Source organism: Triticum aestivum, chromosome 7B, assembly GCF_018294505.1.
Source record: "Triticum aestivum cultivar Chinese Spring chromosome 7B, IWGSC CS RefSeq v2.1, whole genome shotgun sequence".
Lineage (NCBI taxonomy): Eukaryota > Viridiplantae > Streptophyta > Magnoliopsida > Poales > Poaceae > Triticum > Triticum aestivum.
Window position 1 is genome coordinate 376,278,083 of NC_057813.1, and position 17,434 is coordinate 376,295,516.

The 17,434-nt window shown below is 47.0% G+C and overlaps 1 protein-coding gene across 3 annotated transcripts; it reads right to left on the minus strand.

The window, feature by feature from the left end:
- Window positions 1–6,178: 6,178 nt before the first annotated feature.
- Window positions 6,179–13,181, minus strand: LOC123156432 (factor of DNA methylation 1). 3 transcript variants are annotated; one of them, XM_044574564.1, is made up of 8 exons: window positions 13,049–13,181; window positions 12,570–12,629; window positions 8,012–8,904; window positions 7,719–7,900; window positions 7,419–7,508; window positions 7,032–7,316; window positions 6,719–6,928; window positions 6,179–6,615 (listed from the first exon to the last, which is right to left on the minus strand). In XM_044574564.1, the coding sequence occupies exons 2-8, from the start codon at window positions 12,572–12,574 to the stop codon at window positions 6,391–6,393; spliced, it is 1,890 nt and encodes a 629-aa protein (XP_044430499.1). In that variant the 5' UTR covers window positions 12,575–12,629; window positions 13,049–13,181; the 3' UTR covers window positions 6,179–6,390. The 3 variants fall into 3 exon arrangements, with proteins under 3 accessions (XP_044430499.1, XP_044430498.1, XP_044430497.1); XM_044574563.1 differs by lacking the exons at window positions 12,570–12,629; window positions 13,049–13,181 and adding an exon at window positions 9,829–10,219; XM_044574562.1 differs by lacking the exons at window positions 12,570–12,629; window positions 13,049–13,181 and adding an exon at window positions 9,711–10,207.
- Between the last annotated feature and the right edge of the window lie 4,253 nt (window positions 13,182–17,434).

The following is a 17,434-nucleotide window of genomic DNA, read 5'->3' on the forward strand; positions in this document are numbered from 1 at the left end:
CACGCCACTGGCATCGTCAATAGCCGTAACTGGTGGCAGAAAAGCTTCAAATGATAGCGCGATTTGTTGCGACAAGCGGCTTGCTGGGGCAAGATGCGTCAGAAAAGTTTCAACCGGCGATGCGATTTGCTACGACGACAGGGGTGAAAGGAGCTGCAATCGGTGATGGGGATGCTGGAGCCGTTGCCGATGAAGCTGGAACCGGCGGATTTTGTTTTTTAGCCAACGGAAGCGATGCTGCGACGACGACAGGGTGGCACCGCGATGGCAGCAACCGGCACCTATAAAAGCTACAATGGACGTTTTGTTTTGCTGTGATGCTCATGGGGTGAAGCGGTAACCCGGAAGACCAGGGTGAGGGCAGCAGACGGTGCACCCGTGCGCCGAGCGTTGATGGCGGGGCAGCGCTCACGATGTTGCAACCATGGGGCAGCAAGCTGCAACCACCACCGGCCGATGATACGTTCTGCAAGAGTAAATTGCAGAAAACCACCACTTTGAAGACAAGTGTTGCGAAAACCACTACAATACATTTCTTTTGCAAAAAACACCGTGTCTTCCGTAATCTTTTTGCAGAAAGCACTGATCGGCGGATCGGGCTCAGTTAAGCTTATTTATGACAGGCGGGGCCCGTTTTTTGCGCACGTGGCACCGTCGGCCGTCCCGACAGCCGTTAGACGGCGTTTGACGGCACCGTATGCCTCTGTTTGATGGACCGGTCAAAAGACCTGTCGGTGCTGCCCCCACTCCACACTCCCCACTCTCTCTGCTCTTTCGCTTACTCCTCCTCTGTCTTGCTCCTCTGCTTTGCTCGCCGCACCCGCCGCCGCGTCGCCGCGCCCCCGACGCGCCGCCATGGTGTCCTGGAGCGATGAGTCCGATAGCAGCGAGCACACCGTGGAGTACGTCAGCTCAGGTTCTGACGACGGCAGAATTAAGGTAAGTTCAGATTTTTAGGGTTAGGGTTTGTGATTTGAGGGATTTCTTGAATGAGCTTGTTTGCTGACATGTGGATCAAATGCCTGGTATTCCTATGCACTACAGATCCCTGTTACCACTGAAGACTCCGATTTCGAGGGACTTGAAACGGAGTCGCTTGTTCTCTGCAATGAACATCAGAAGCCTGCAGAAAAGCGTGTTGCTTTTGAAGGAATCCACACTGGCAGGAGGTTTCTTTGCTGTGCTGAGAAGGTATATTTTGAGTTAGGAAAGTGGATCAGAAACAATTGTTTACTCTGGCAGCATCTTTTCCCCTTGGTCTGGCTACATTGTTAAGTTAGGTCACTTTGTTTAGTGTAGCATGCTATTAGTAATTTAAGACAGAATATGCATGGGTTACTGGAGCAGGACAGAGGATGCAACTTGTTTAGTATGACATGTTAGGTCATTTGATTGATTTTGTTTACTTTATAGCAGGACAACATTGTTTAAGTAGCATGAGGACATGTTAAAGTAGTCCTTTTTTCAGCTAGCAAGCTCAAGCTCTGAATTTGAGGATATTAATTAAATAGTGTTGCTTGGAAGCATTTTAATGAATTTGTTTATGTTAATTCTGATTTTGTTCAGGAAGGTGGAAACTGTGGATTAGTTGAATGGATTGATCCAGCTTGGCCCATCACCCTTGAGAATGCATTAACCAAGTTATGGTTTATGTATGACAAAAGTAGGAGAGACAGGACTGAGGAAAATCTTATGCATTCATTTGTTGTTCATGACCTGACACAAGAGAAGAAGAAGCTGCAGGAGAACTATGATAAGTTGGTTGAAGATGTGAATGGACTTTTGGATGCTCAGGAAAGGAGGGCAGAGGTAGAAAGGAAAGATCTTAAAACCAACAAGCTTCAGGAGAAGTATGACATGGTTAAGAACTTAGCAGCTGCTCAAGCAAATGTCATTAGGAACATGAAGCTCAAGCTAGCTGAAGAGAGGAAGAACTTGCAGAACCACATTGATCAGTTGAACAAGACAGTTGAAGAGAGGAAGAACTTGCAGAACCACATTGATGAGCTGAAGAAGACAGTTGAAGAGAGCAATGTGAAGCTGCAGGGGGGCAAGGCAATCATAAATGGATAAGCAGGTGGTTGTGGAAGAGAAGAATGGGAAATATCATTTGGCATTTGCTGACCTTTTGCAGTGTGTGGTTTGGCATTTGCTGTAATGATGGTAGTTTAAATTGTATGAACTATGAGTACTTCTGACCTATGGTTATGTAATGTAGTAATCTTTAACTATGATTATGTATGGATTTGAAGTAATGCTGATTGTGATCTTTAGTAAGATGCTTGCAAATTGATGATTGTGATCTTAAGTATTTTATAGTTGTTGAATCTGATCTTAAGTGTGTTTATGCTCAAATGACGATTGTGAGCATCAAGTTGGGTCAATTAGTGGATTGTGGCTTTTTATCGATGAGGAGGCATCAAGTAGGCTTTTTTGGCTTTTTATCGATGAGGAGGCATCAAGTAGGATTTTTTGGCTTTTTATCGACCCCGAAGGCATCAAGTAGGTTTTTTGGCTATTTATCGATGAGGAGGCATCAAGTATGCTTTTTTAGCTATTTATCGACCCGGAGGCATCCAGTAGGGTTTTTTGGCTTTTTATCGACCCGGAGGCATCAAGTAGGCTTTTTTGACTATTTATCGACCTGGAGGCATCAAGTAAGCTTTTTTGGCTTTTTATCGACCCGGAGGCATCAAGTAAGCTTTTTTGGCTTTTTGTCGACCCGGAGGCATCAAGTAAGCTTATTTGGCTTTTTATCGACCCCGATGCATCAAGTAACTAGAGTAGCACTACATAAGTTGATCATCACAGCACTACTAGAATGCCATAGTTTGACAGAAGGATCATAACTAGAGTAGCACTACATAAGTTGATCATCACAACACTACTAGAATGCCATAGTTTGACAGAAGGATCATAACTGGAGTAGCACTACATAAGTTGATCATCACTTGATCATTACAGTACCAGAACCTAAGTTGGTCATTACAGTACCAGAACATAATAGTAGCAGTGTCTCACAACATGATAAAGCATATTTTGGATCACAACATCAATCCCATGCTGCACCAGAAGCAGTCAGGTAGTCCTTGATCTTCTGGGTTGGCTTTCTGACTCTCTGGGAACCACTGTTTGGTCTTGGAGGCAAGAAAGCTGCCCTTGCTCCCTTTGCAGCAGTTGAAGCCCTAGTGGATGTAGCCTTACCCTTTGCAGCAGTTGAAGCCCTAGTGGTTGTAGCCTTACCCTTTGCAGCAGTAGCAGATCTTGTTGATGGTGCAGTGGCAGAAGATGGAGTTCTTCTTGCTGGTGATGGTGAAGTGGCAGTAGATGCAACCCTTCTTGGTGGTGCTGGTGCAGTGGCAGTAGATGCAGCCCTTCTTGGTGGTGCTGGTGCAGTGGCAGTAGATGCAGCCCTTCTTGCTGGTGCTGGTGCAGTGGCAGTAGATGCAGCCCTTCTTGCTGGTGCTGGTGCAGTAGCAGCATCAGGTGGATAAGAAGAGGTGCTTGGCTGCAAAAAGAACACAAGTAATTCATTTAGAATCTTTTTGTTACATGCATAGAGAACACAAGTAATTCATTTAGAATGTTTTGCATTGTTTGTACCTCATGCCTGTTCTTTCTCATGGCTAGTGCAGGCTTCAAAGCAACATTGCAGTTGGTGTACCTATGGCCAACTTTGCTGCAATTAGAACAAGTGATTGAGGCCATCCTTGAAGTGTCTTTTGGAGCCGGCTTCTCATGTCTGCCCTTTCTTCTCTTAGTTTGTGCTCTGCCTTTGTGTTCTTTGAAGACTGGAGGGTCAATGTCCCTACTATCTGTCTTTGTGTTCTTCTCTTGCTCCTCTTCATTGTGTTGCTCCCCTTGCACCACTTCCTCCACTTCCTCCAATTCCTCCAATTCCTCCTCCTCTTGATCATCATCATCCTCTTCTTCACCTGATGGATCATACAGTTCCTCCTCCTCATCTGTAGACCACATATCCTCAACATCTGTGTCCCCTTCAAAACGCAGTAATGGATCATCCCTCTGTTTTTTCATTTCCTCAAGCCTAGCAAGGATATCCCCATATTCTGACAGATTATCATCATCACTATCCTCTTCATTGTCCATAACTGCAACTTTCCTTTTCAAAGGAGTGGCCTTCTCTTTTTCTTTCTCATTCTTCCTAAACATTGCAATTTCCTTTCTCCTTCTATCCTCCATGACTTTTTCTATTTGCAGTTGCTCCTCTGAATTGTTTGTGCTCTGTTGTGTTTGAAACTGTATTGGTCTTGGTTCTTCTACTGCTACTACTGCTGCTGTGTTTGAAACTGAACTAGGATGTGCATTGAACAACACTCCTTCTTCATCTACCTGATACAGTTGGGGCTCTCCAATTTCCTGCAGAGGGATCTGTTGCTCAATAACATTAGCACTGCAATTTATATGTGCAGGTTTGGGGGAACTGGCCCTAACAACTGTCACATTGAAAATCTTCTGCTTCTGCTGTACTATGTGGTCTAGAATTTCCTCCAGCATGTCATCATCCTCTATTTCTTGCATTCCTTCTATCCCTAGGCCAGGATCCTTCACATAGTACATGTAATCCCTCACCCCATATCCTTCAGTCTCTATCAGTGCAACTAGATTGTAAAATGTGATGTCTGACAACATCATAGTTCTCTCAAGATTATCTCTGTCATGAAAATGCATCCTCAATTCCCAAACCTCATCATCCAGACTGCAAATTTATAAAGAAATATAGTGGTGTATAAGTGTTCAATTATAACACTTATGAAAAAGCAGGACAACATCAATACATAGCTTTGGGTTGCTTAAATAACCAATGTAGTACAAAGCAAAAAACTGCAATAACCCTAGCATGGTTCATTAAGATCTACTGCTTATAAACCATAGCTTATTTCAACTAAGTAAGACACACAGAACAACTAATTTATACATAATGAGTTAATTTCAGAAAGAAATCATCGCAATAACAATCATAGGGCCAACAATAGGCAATGGAGATGGGGAAGGGGATATCACTACACACTAACCCTAGCCCTAGAAACGGGTCAAATAAGTTCACAGGAGAATGGGTAAGGGAAGGGGATCTCACTATACACCGCCGAAGGATGAGGCGATGTGGTGGCTTCCATTGGGATTCGCCTTCACCGCCGCAGCGAAAGATCTAGCCGCCGCGTATTCCACCGAATACTCCACCTCCGCATCTCGCGTCGCCTTGCTAGGGTTCGAGCTCCCGCAGAGCTCACCGCCTGGGTCGGGATCCGCGTCGCCTGCGCCACTGCCGGGAGGACCGCCGCCGCCAACACCGGCTGCTTTCGCCGCAGTAGCCATCTGCCTACGCGACGAGAGGAGGGGAGAGAGCGGCAGGAGAGTGGGGAAGAAGGCAGACGCGAGGAGGGGAGACAGCGGCGACAGGAGAAAAGGGGGAGAAACGAACAGATGGGGGATGGAGGGGGACGGCACCGTCAAACGCCGTCTAACGGCTGTCGGGACGGCCGACGGTGCCACGTGCGCAAAAAACGGGCCCCGCCTGTCATAAACAAGCTTAACTGAGTCCGATCCGTCGATCAGTGCTTTCTGCAAAAAGATTACCGTAGACACGGTGTTTTTTGCAAAAAAGATGTATTGTAGTGGTTTTCGCAAAGCTTGCCTTCAAAAGTGGTGGTTTTCTGCAATTTACTTCGTTCTGCAATGTCGAAGCAACGACTCATCCACAGGCAAGAGCTACAAACAAGGTTGTGATGGCGAGGTTGCAAGTACATCATCAACAACGAGGCCTCACGTCCATGGCTGGGTCGGGACGGTCAGCGGCGCTCACTGTCACTCTTTCCCTCCTACGCACGGTTGCATGATTTGGGGAAAAGACAACCACGGAATGGATGAAGAATGAGCCCTAATCCGACGGTTGAAGGACAAAGGACAACGCAACGAACGCTCGGGATGCGACCAGCCAAAAGTTGCACTAGTCAATCGGCGAGCATTGGCCATACAAAAACCACATGTGCCAAATGAGTTCTTACATGGACAAACAAAAACATTGACACACACATCTTCGAACTTAGAGCACATGGGCTCCTCAGCAAAAAATTAAGTTGGTCGAGTTCATGCCAGATGCCAAAAAAACACACTCAAGAATGACAATAAAAGCGATCCATTGCAGAAAAAAGAACCAATCACGAGGAAGAGAAAACGATTCATTGCAACCATTGTCTGCCAACTACGAACGGAAGAAAAGGGGTTCCCATACATCACTGCTCTCAGACTGACTGAGCAACACATAACTTGTCTTGCAGTTCACCAACATTATTAAAGGGAAACAGTTTGTCAAGTCTTCTCCAACCCCCAAAACGAAAACCACTGCTTGTACTGAGTACGACACGTTGATCACCTCTTACGCTTCGCCTTCCACTGCTTGAGGATATGCTCCACCACTTCCCCCATGCTAGCCTTCCTGTTCTCTTTGTTGTTCCACAGCTCCGAGACCACGTAGCTGCCGCTGGCATTGTACTCGTTCATCTCCACCAGCGCAGTGGTCACAGCCTTGTAAACCTCTTCGCCCAGCTCCTCCTTCAGCCCCACCAGCTTCTCGTCGCCTTCGTCGATGATTTGCTGGGGGACACATCACATATCATTGCATTATGTACTTGTCACAAGTGTCTGTTTAAGACAAGAAGGCAGCAAGATAAGAATCACTTCATTTGATCGTTCGTACCTCAGACTTTTCACCTTTGGTCACTATCTTAAAAGGGTGCCAATTAGCATCCCTCAGATTGTCTTGCCACATGGAGCAAAATTCAAGAGCTTTTGTATCCGCCTCCGCGCCATACTTTGGCTTGCAAGCTTCAATAAACGGCTTCTCATCCACTTGACCCATCCTCCTGATTCCAATGTTGCTACGAGGGCCCAACAGATCCACCAAGCCCTGTAAACCAACAAGCTCAAGATTTTAGTGTACAGAATTTTGCCCGCAAAATAAAAACTGTTAAGGAGGACAAGTGTGTATGCGTGGGTGTATGTAACATTACCGAAATAAGCTCTTTCTTTGCATCCTGCAGTTCATCATTGGTCATCCTTTCCTTGATAATCAGAGCTTGATTTAGCTCTTCCAGGTCTTCCATTGCGTCAATTCTATCCTGTAGATCCTTGTTCAGCTCTTCAGTACGTTTCTTCACATCGACGCCCTCTCCCTCCATGTGCTTCACCACCTCCAGCTTGCCTCTAAGCTGTTGAATATCCAGCTCCAGCTGATGCTTCTCATCAAGCTGCTTCTCTAACAGCAAGATTTTGTTCAGAGCGGCTTCCTTCTCTTTCTGAAAATGAATTTGACATGTCAGGGTAGATTCTAGATTCTGGAATGGAAACTCTCAAGACATTTGAATGACACTAACAATTGGAAGGGTAGGATCGCATACCTTGTGTTTCTCAACAAGAATCCGCACACCTTCATTGGCTTTTTCTTGCTCAATTCTTGCCATGTTAAGGGAGTCGTTTTGACCATCATTCTGAAGGGAAATTAGTTCAGCAGTAAGATAACTAGCCAGCTAGATATTTCTACAAAAAGATCACCACAAGCATGCCGAAACGCTAGTATTCCGAGAACAATATCAGTATATAGTAAACAGAGTCAAATTTTAGACCAAGAAAGCAATTCACTGAATTCCGGTATAAATGATGCATTTTATAGTAAACAGTTATGTGAGTGAATTTCATACCTTCTTCCTCTCATTCTCCAGTTTTCTTCTTTCCATGTCAGTTTGAGCAACTATTTCACTTAGTTGCTTTGATCTCCTTTTGATGTCGTTCTCTTTCTCATCCAACTGCTTTCTCAGCTGATCAGTCTCATGGAAAATTTTCAGCGAATGTTCACGGGCAGTTGACTGCATCTTTCGCATTTCTGTAGAGAAAACAAACAAAACATGATACAGTAGACATGATCATATTCGCAATGCGAACGAGTGTACCATTCATACAGCAATTGCATGAGACTCTGGGGAGTGGGGGATACCTTCGTTGTAGCGTTGGTCCAGCGAGTCGTTGTCTTCCATGGCCCTTTGGAGAGCGAGATCCATCTGATTACACTTGCACTCAAGTTCCATCAAGTACTTGCTCTTGGCACTAATCTGGCTCGTCAAACTAGTTATGAGAGTGTCAGTCTTGCGGGACATCTCTTGTTGCAGTTCAGCCACTGTCTTGAGATCACCATTTTCTGACAAGAACTTGCCAACTGGATCATCTGCTTTATAATCCTCCTCTTTTGCCAGCCAAGCAAACATGTACTTGTCACTTTTATTTGCCTCCCAATCCGTTTTACCCAGATGATGTGATTTGTAGTAGTTGTGGAATCCCAAGGCATCCTTGAACCCGATCCAATCCTTGTTGAAACGGACTATTGCAAAGCCAGTGTACCCGCCGTCAGGAGAATGCACAGCATTGAAACGTATGGGTTTGAAACCGGCTAGCTGTTGCATTACAATGGCTCCACCTCTCTGTGTTTGCTCTACTGGAACATTGGCAAGGATGCCCATCCAGGGCCAAACAAACAGCTCCTGGTCCTGCACTGGCTTTGGAGGGTTGATCAGCGCCTCGGCCTGTCGAGGCGGCAACGAGCCTGCTGCATCGGCATGGTCAGTCTTGAGGTGACTGGCCAGTGCCTGATGGTTTGCCTTCACTTTGGCAGCACGGTTGGATGCGCCCACACCAATTGCGTGCTGAAGCAGCTCATTGTAGCGGTAGTCCTGCTTCTTCTTCCCGGGGCAGAACGGACATCTAAACCTGTCTGCGCCGAACCTCGCCACAAGCTTGCCAGACTTGAGGTCCGTGTACGCCTTGTCAGCATAGTCATCGATATCAGTGTCACTTAGCTCTGACGACTCGTCTGAACTGCACTCCATACAAGACCTGAAAATAAGGAATGATCAGCTAGAAAAATTGCACCAAGCAGCAAGACAGTGGACTGACAATAGAACAAAAACATACTGATGTTTATGCCAAGCAACTAACTAGCCAAGAAACACTAAGCAGTTAACACACTGATGTTATGTAACCAATTCACAACAACAAGAGGAGCAAATGTTATGTAACCAACACCAATTGATAGCAACAAGAGAAACACCACCTCTTGTGCCCACCAAGCATGTTATTATAAATCAATAAATGCACACGTATATGCAACAGTGTTGGAGATGTAAGCCTGATTCGACGCTGCTCATACACACTGAGGGAGCGCATGCACATTCACATACCAAATCGCATACTAAGGAGAACACGACTTAAGCATGCAGATGCGGGCTAAAGATTAACGCCAGCGCACCTCCTTCTCAACGGCCACAAAACCCTCTAAAGCAATACCCCAAACACCTCACACACTCGTGCTCGAGCAAGAGAGATTAACCAAAACCAAAAGAAATATCGTGCGGTGCTGCCAACAAATAGGCAGAGACCTAAATTAGGCAGAACTAAAAGAAACGAGACCACGACGGTGCTGCCAAGAACACCGTGTATCGTGCATCTCAGGAAAGGAGGCAATCGATCGTGGAGAAATAGAGCCATGGATCATGATCTTTTTTGCACATTTGATCAAATGCCTGGACTGCATCACCCACCCACCCATTTATACACGTTTGGTTCTTCTGTCTTAGCAGGCTGCTGCTGCTGCTCATGCTGCTCGTTGGTGAGGAAAGGGATGTAGAGGGGAAGATGCGGACCTTTGAGCAGATCGGCTCGTTGTTAGTGAGGAAGAGGATGGAGAGGCGAAGGGTCGAGCCTTGGAGCAGGCCGGCTTGTTGTTAGCGAGGAGAAGGATGGCGAGGTGAAGGATCGGACCATGGAGCAGGTTGATGCGAAGGGCGGCGGAGTTTCCGGCGGTCTGCGACGGCATGGCAGAGCTCATCGAGGGCGCGCGCAGCGGCAGCCACGGATGGGAGGCCGAAGCGGCTGCCGCCGTGGCGATTTGCGTGAGGGGGGAGAGCGCCGGGCAGCGCGAGCGAGGAGGAGGTCGGGCAGGGCTGCGGTCGCGTCCGCCGCGTCGATCTGGGCGAACGTTCGGCATTGGGCGGCCGCCGTCGCCGCATCGACGGCGGACGCTGCGAGCAAGAGAGATCAACCAAAACCAAAACCAAAAGAAAACCCAAAAGAAATACTACCAAAAATTAGTACTAGTTGTGCGCGGCGAGCAAGAAAGATTAACCAAAACCAAAAGAAAACCCAAAAGAAATACTCCCAAAAATTAGTACTAGTTGTGCGCGGCGAGCAAGAAAGATTAACCAAAACCAAAAGAATCCATGGAAAAGGAAGCGGAAAGAAAGAAGAGCAGAACGAGCACAGATCATATCATACCATTGGTAAAAAAAAATATTAGAGTGAAGTGCACTATAGGTTCTTAAACTATTTCAGGGTGTCACATAGGTCCTCGAACTATGAAAATCGTCATTTAGGTCCTCGAAGTACAGTAAGTGTGTCATCCAGGTCCAAAATCTCACTAACCCCCTCTAAATGGCCAGCTGGCATGGTGAACAGTGCGAAAAATAAAAAAATATGAACAAAAAAAATCTGAAAATCTTTGGCATCAAAGATACCCCTGGTGCGTGAATAGTAAAAATGTTCATTAATTCAAAAAGATGTTCGCGAATATGGGAAAAATATTCGCGACTTTAAAAAAGTTCACAAACAATAAATTTGAAAATATGTTCGCGAACCACAAATATTGTTCGTGGGTATGGAAAAAAATGTTCATGAACCACAAAAATTCCTGACTTTAAAAAATGTTAGTGAACTTTTTATTAAAGTCGCAAATATTTTTTCCGAATTCATCGTTCGCGAACATTTTATTAAAGTCACGAATATTTTTTCCAAATTCATCGTTCGCGAACATTTTTTTAAAGTCATGAATATTTTTTCCAAATTCATCGTTCACAAACTTTTTTTAAACTCGCGAATATTTTTCCCAAATTCATCGTTCGCGAACATTTTTTTAAAGTCGTGAATATTTTTTCCAAATTCATCGTTCGCGAACTTTTTTTAAACTCACGAATATTTTTTTAAAGTCACGAATATTTTTTTCCAAATTCATCGTTCGCGAACATTTTATTAAAGTCACAAATATTTTTCCAAATTCATCGTTCGCGAACTTTTTTTGAATTAACGATATTTTTACTGTTCACGCGCCAGGGTCTCTTCGATGACAGAGGATCTCGGTTTTTTTATATTTTTTATATTTATTCTTTGTTATGTACTGTTCATCACGCACAGGAATTCAGGACTGTTTGCCGTGTACTGTTACGGTTACTGTTTATGTGTCAGCTGGCCAGTTAGAGCTTGTCAGGGAGATTTTGGACCTGAATGACACACTTACTGTACTTTGAGGACCTAGATGACGATTTTCATAGTTCGAGGACCTACGTGACATCCCTGGAATAGTTCAAGGACCTACAGTGCACTTCACTCAAAATATTAATTAGAGATGAAAAAGATGAAGGAGAAAGGGGCAGGAAGAGGGCCAAGAAAATCACCAGCAAGGTCTCGGTCTCTCTCTCTCTCTTGGTGTGTCTTCAGCGAGGGAGATGGGGGAGGTGGGGAGAGAAAAGTGGCGAGGAGGGGAGCGGGGATGAATGGCAAGAGCCTCGCTGCAGTCCCCTCCCACGTCTTTCCTTTCCTCTTATATGCAAAGCGCGCAGCCCCGCACAGGCAGCACGGTGCAACTACTCCTGGCAAAGCCCCATCGTGGCCGCACGCGGCGCATCCGACGGGTAGGGATCGGGCGTTGCCGTCTACGTGATAGCAGCGGGGTGGTGGTGGGCCAGCAGAGACACTGCGGAAATGGCAGGCCTTGCTTGTTTGCTTGTGGGCAGATGCGTTTTTTGACCGGCTGCCTGCCTGTCAGCTGGATTACGTGTGGCCTTGGCACTGGCCGTGGCTGGCAGAAGGAAAGTAAAGCAGGCGTAAGAATTCCAACGGCCGGGCACCTCCTACCCACCCTCTGCCAAACGCGAGCACGCACTCCACTATTTACGACTCCTGCTATTAATCCTACCAGAGCACTAATAATTTACAAACTGCAACATCAGTCTAGGCCTGGTGATATATGAAGAACAGGGAGGAAACAGAGTCTGCCATTCTGGCGCTCCATCTCTCGGCTACCTACCAAGGTAGCTAGCCCCTAGCAATTACTACTACTCACGGATTAGCGGGACAATCCACTAGGCTGCCGCCTTGTACTACAACCTACGCTCTTCACTTCATCCCATTCAACTAACGCACTCGTGTTTCGGTTCCCCACAAACCTTCCAGTCTCCAGTTAATCTTGCTTCAGAAGAGCAGTTTTTTAAAGCAGTTTGTTGACCCCTCACAAATGAAAGTAAATCTAGCACGACTGTTCTAAAAAAAACAGGTAGATCAACAACAGAAAGAGAAATATACTCTAAAAAAAACGGAAAAAAAATCTCTCAAAAAAGAATCCTCTTAAGCCACCAGTCACTCGGACGACACACAGAGAGACAGGGACACAAAGACGATGATATCATGGCAGAAGAGAAAAGGAAAGAAGTAGAGCAAAGAAGATGCATTACCCCATCTCTTGGTGGCCTGGATCTCCTAGATCGACGGATCCGACGCCGATTAATCAACACCTGCAAGAGATTAACGAGAAGAGGCAGATAGATTAGGCCAAAGACAAGGAGGGCGGCGAAGCAAGTAAAGGAAGTTGCGGAAGACACCAATCGAACACGAACAAGAAGAAGAAGTAGGCAGAGAACGAGAGGAACTGCCAGTAAACCAGCAGGGGTCTAGACAGGAGCTAGATCGGGAACATATACGGAGACGAGCGTCCCTCCCAAATAACATGGGGAAAAACTAGCACCGGCAAGAGAGATTAGAAGCCAGGGGAAAAGAGAGAGGCGGAAAGAAACAACACAAGAAAGAAAAGCAGAGCGAGCGAGAGATCATATCATATCACTGGTAAAATTATCAGAGGAGAAAAGAAAGAAGAGCAGGCAGAGGAGGAAGAAGGCCGAGCAAGAAAATCACCACCCTCTCTCTTTTCTCTTACCGATTGATTGAAGCGGATGCGGGGAGGAATGGCAAGAGTCTCCTCTCCAAAAACCCTCTCCTCCTCCTCTGTCTAAAGGTGGGAGTGCGGGTGCCCACGGTTTCCTCTTATAGGCAGAGCTCTCGGCCCGGCGCAGGCAGCACGGTGCAACCACTCAGGGGAAAGCCCCATCCTGGCCGCACGCGGCGCATCCGACGGCGGCCGATCGGGCGTTGCCGTCTACGAGATAGCGCAGGGTGCTGGGCCAACCTGGCCAGGGAGTGCAGCTGCAAGACGGTAGAAAGACTGCGAAAATGGCAGGCCATTGCTTGCTTGTGTTTTTTACCGGCTGGCTGTGGCGGGCTGTGGCTGGTACAGTGCGGTAATTACTGACGATTGTCGAAAGTTGATGAGTTCTTTCGGTAAGGCGACAATAAATCATTGTGTGCGTGATCTAAACAAATGCGCGCATACTATTGCTCGTTTTAGTTTCTTGGGTCAGGAGTCAAGGGTGTGGCTTGATAAGCCTTCTAATTTCCTGATTCCGCTTATTGTAAAGGATATGATTATGAATTAAATAAAGTCGCTGAAGTTCAAAAAAACAACTCCACCGCGTGACCCCAAACGGACGTCCGTTTTGTCCGGATTCTGTCCGTTTGGGTAGGCCAATGGGGTCGTGTCCGGGCAGTTTCCGGGATGCTGTGGCCGTGCGTCCAGCGCGCGGCCGCATCTTGTCCTTGTGCACATTTCTTTGCAAGTTTTTAAACTTTTTTTATCATTCATCTTTGGTACATGACAATACATCATTACATTTTGACTAGTAAAGTAAGGCCAAAGAAAACAAGAACCACAAGAATACATTTGAGAAGATACCCAACTTCCATAATTGCTCCCTTGAGTTGGGTTAGCGCCTTCTCGACGTACTCATTGTTGATCTGCAGAGGAGCCTCGACGTTGCACCCTCATTTCTTCTTCAAGCCAGAAGTCTGATGCGGAGCATCCCTCGACCATCCCCATGGATGTCACACCGCCACCGCAAGCATGGAGAGGACCTACGACGAGAGCTCACGCACGCCACGTCGGAACCGAGGTGAACTCTTTCCTCTTTGAGTTTCATTCGGATTCACACGAGAGTCGGGTTCTACCTCAAATGGATACATTGTGCACTCGTAGGTATTAAGGAGAAGATCGTGAAGAGGCAAGGACGGAGACACAAGCAACTATGGAGGAGAAGAACGAGGAGAACCGGAGTCCCCTGTACACACCGGGTGCCCAGCCCCCACAACCCCGGGTGCCCAGCCCCTCCACCTGGGCGCACCCCGGGTGCCTGGCCTCCCAGCCCCGGGTGCCCGGCCCCTGCCCCAGCCGCCAGCCACCGCACCCCGGGTGCCCGGCCCCTTGGCCCCGGGTGCCCGGGCCACCTCCCACGCCGGCCCAGTACGCCCCCGGGTGCCCGGGTTTTGAGGCCCCGGGTGCCCGGCCGAAGCCGCCCAGCCCCCTGCACCGACCCCGGGTGCCCGGGCCTAGGTCCCCCGGGTGCCCGCACCACTCCGAGGCCTGCGTGCCTTTTGGGCTTTTTGCCCTTGTATCCCTCTCCCCTCTGCCAACTCGTCCCTAGGCTATATAAGGACATCCCCTAGTTCATTTGGAGGATAGCAAAGTATTTGATAGACATTTGTGAGCTTTGCTCCATGGATCCACCCCACTAGGAGATCAAGACCTCCTCTTGGAGTGACCAAACATCAAGACCTCCTCCTTGGGGAAGGATCCCCATCATAGGATCATCAAGCCCTCATCTCCTTCATAGGATTTGGGATGAACTCTACCATGTATCTTATTTCCCTTTGATTGTTCATGTACCTTGTGGATCTTGCGTGTTTGTTGGTCTAGTGGATGTGTGATTTGGACTTGTTCTTGAGTGTTCCTCTTGTGTTCATCTTGTTCTTGGGGATTCCCCCTCCAATTCGCGAAAGATCTTCACTTAGGGTTCCACCCTACAACATCTTGGTATCATGAGGCATGGTTTCTCACGAAATTGGAGCCCCCCATCTTGTTCTCTAGCCTAATTTTGTTGTGTTCCTCCCCAAATTCGAAAATTCCCCACCAAAAATAGCCCCAAATTTTTTTGTGATTTGTTGGTTTGATGAGATTTTGTTGGATTTGATCCATGGATTTGCTTGGTTTCAAGTGGATCTAGCCTTCCCCCCATCCATCTCCACCTTTTCCTCCATGAAATCCACCAATTTCTTGCATCTTCCCACGAATTTCCGCCCAAATCCGACACCCCCGGGCACCCGGACCTCAAACCCCGGGCACCCGGACCTCCCCGCCCACCCCCGCTGACCACCCCGGGTGCCCGCACCCCAAACCCCGGGCACCCGCACCCCCGGTCTGTTTGCCTCGGACCACCCCGGGTGCCCGCACCCCCAGAATCAGCCGCGTGCACTTTACATTTTCGGCCATAACTTTTGCTCCCGGAGTCCGATTTTCGCGTTCTTTAGCTCGTTGAGTAGCTATTGACATCCCCCATCCATCTAGATAGGTTCCAACACCATTTGACTCCATCAAAAATTTGGCATTTTGGCATTTTTGCATAGGCCATCCATCATATCATTCGCAAAACCACCATCGCTTTCCGCCACCGAACCCATTTTAGTCCCATATAGCATTTGTGGTTGCTTGAGTGGTGACTTGAGTCTCCTAAGGTGTTTCGGCTACTTAGGGACGGTCGCTTCATCATCAAACATCACCACCACTTCCGCATTGCTAACTTCGGAACCACCAACGCATTCCGCTACCACCATTTGACATTTTCATTGAGATTTTGAGTTTGCGGTTTTTTACCGTTTCCTAAGGTGTTTCGGCTACTTAGGGACGGGTCTACATCATCTTGGTACCTACATCAAGAACACCGCCACTCATCATCGCCGCGAGGTCATCATCGACATCGACCACTTCACCAATTTGACACCCTAACCGTAAGCAAGAACGGTACCCTCTATATCATCTTGGTATTGTGGTATCCTATCATTGTACATTCTTGCCATTACATTGTTAAACCCTTAGCCCATTTTGCGTCACTTGCCTATCGAGACTAGCCATTTGAGTATTGCCGGCAACGTTACTTGTGCACATTAGTGATCCATACCTTCCATTGCATACATACCATATCATATTGGTATCATTTTGGTATCATCATATCATCCCTTGTGTCACAAGATCGTTCCTGCATATACAATTGCTATCTTGGTTTGTGCATTTCGCATAAGTGGCCATATCAAAAAAAAGAATAAGCTTTTAAGCACAAAGAGAGCAGAGAGCTTGTGAGCAAGAGCCATAGCATCATACCACATTGCACATAAAATTGTCATATCCGATCATCTTGGATCATCTTGAGAAGAACATCGGGAACATCATACACATAGCATACTTGGGATAGAAAGCTCATACATTTTGCATCTTCTAGGTTGTGCGCAAGTGTCGTATCGCCAATTGAGCAATCGTGCTAGCGTCTCTCTTGAGTTGTGCAACACGAGCGTTTTCCGTGGATTCCACATTTTGTGCTCATTCCTTGGTTGCACGACCCCATTTATCTATTTGTGTGTGTGTTTCTGTGTGCCACATATTGCTATTAGTCTACTTGTTTCACTTGCGAATTTGTGAATCTTTTCCAACATTATTGACTCCTGCTAACATTTTGCATCAAATTTTTGTGCCACTATCCTCACTGAGCTCCACTATAAGCTTTACTTGATAGGTGTGAGTGAACAAGTCCGGTACCAATTCCACTATTCTTTCATCTCACATTGAGTGAAACGGGATACATCCTCAACTTTGGGAAAAGGTAACTTGGTATTGTTTATCTCATTTCCTACTCACCTCTACTCGAGTCTTGTGATGGATAGGCAAGGCATTTCATCTCCGGTCTTCCACGACAATGATGGCATGAACAACTACATCACCAAAATGCCCATCTTCGGACTATAACGAGCAACGCGAGGCATTGAGCGACTCACCGCCGACATTCGTCAACTTGAAGCACGGACAAGAGACTACCTCGACACCAAGTTGGCCGAACAAAGGGATCAAGTACGAGACATTATGGCCAACTACAAGTCTTCTTCCCCTTCGTCATCTTCAAGGCGGCGGCGCTCAAGTGGCCAATCTTCGGAACATCATCGAGCTCAAGCACTACAACACCATCAAGATGAAGATGCTCGCGATACGTACACCTACAAGTCCCAAAAAGCTCTACATCAAGCTACGGCCAAACGTCATGAGCACAAGAGAAGACTGCGAGACAAGCACCACCAAGACGGAGCTACGACTACTACGACCACTTCGGCATCTTCGCCAAGTGTCATCAAGGCATCTTTGCCTTTGGACGTATGGCATCTTCGCCTACCT